General features: G+C 49.0%; 1 protein-coding gene across 1 annotated transcript in view; it reads left to right on the top strand.

Moving 5' to 3' along the window:
* TEOVI_000314600 (Trypanosomal VSG domain containing protein, putative) overlaps positions 1–537 on the top strand; it is a gene marked incomplete at both ends in the record, with an annotated part of 1,134 nt that overhangs the window by 453 nt on the left and 144 nt on the right. Inside the window, one exon of the mRNA XM_067226104.1 lies at positions 3–537. Coding sequence (XP_067082205.1) covers positions 3–537 — 535 coding nt within the window. The remainder of the gene's footprint in view (positions 1–2) is intronic.

Raw genomic sequence — 537 nt, 5'->3', positions numbered from 1 at the left:
ATCCAAACTTTAGTGCAGACCTTGCTTTGCCTATGCACACCAGACAACACCAAAAAACAGACCCAAGCCTGCCTCAAAGAAAAAGCAGTATCTCTTGACTACAGTGGGCTTAATGGCGACAGCGCCATAACGCATCTTGGAGAGCTGTTAGACTTCTGTAGCATAAACTCAAAAGCAGAAGTCGACGCCCATGCTATTACAGCCGGACTCAACCAGCTAAAGGGACTAATCACAGTTATCGGAGGAACTGGATACTTAGGGTGGACAGGAACAACACCGGCATGTACGGGCCAGAGTGAGAGCGAGATGTGCGTAGCGTACGCTTCTTATGTACAAAACGGAGAAGACAAATTCCATGACATAGACTGGGTAAAGGCACCGCAGGCAGCGGCAGCCAAAATGAAAAGGAGGGAAACCGCAGTGGAAAAGTGGCACACCTTAGACCAGGCACTAAAGGACAACGAAGCAGCGGCGTGGCTAATACCATCAGAAGTGTCACTACTTAAAAGCCAGACCGGGGCTTCCACTAATGAAACT

The sequence above is a fragment of the Trypanosoma equiperdum genome (assembly GCF_001457755.1).
Source record: "Trypanosoma equiperdum strain OVI genome assembly, contig: ctg_677, whole genome shotgun sequence".
Classification (NCBI taxonomy): Eukaryota; Euglenozoa; class Kinetoplastea; order Trypanosomatida; family Trypanosomatidae; genus Trypanosoma; species Trypanosoma equiperdum.
Note: the sequence above shows the minus strand (reverse complement) of the source record. Positions and strands in the feature narration are given on the sequence as shown.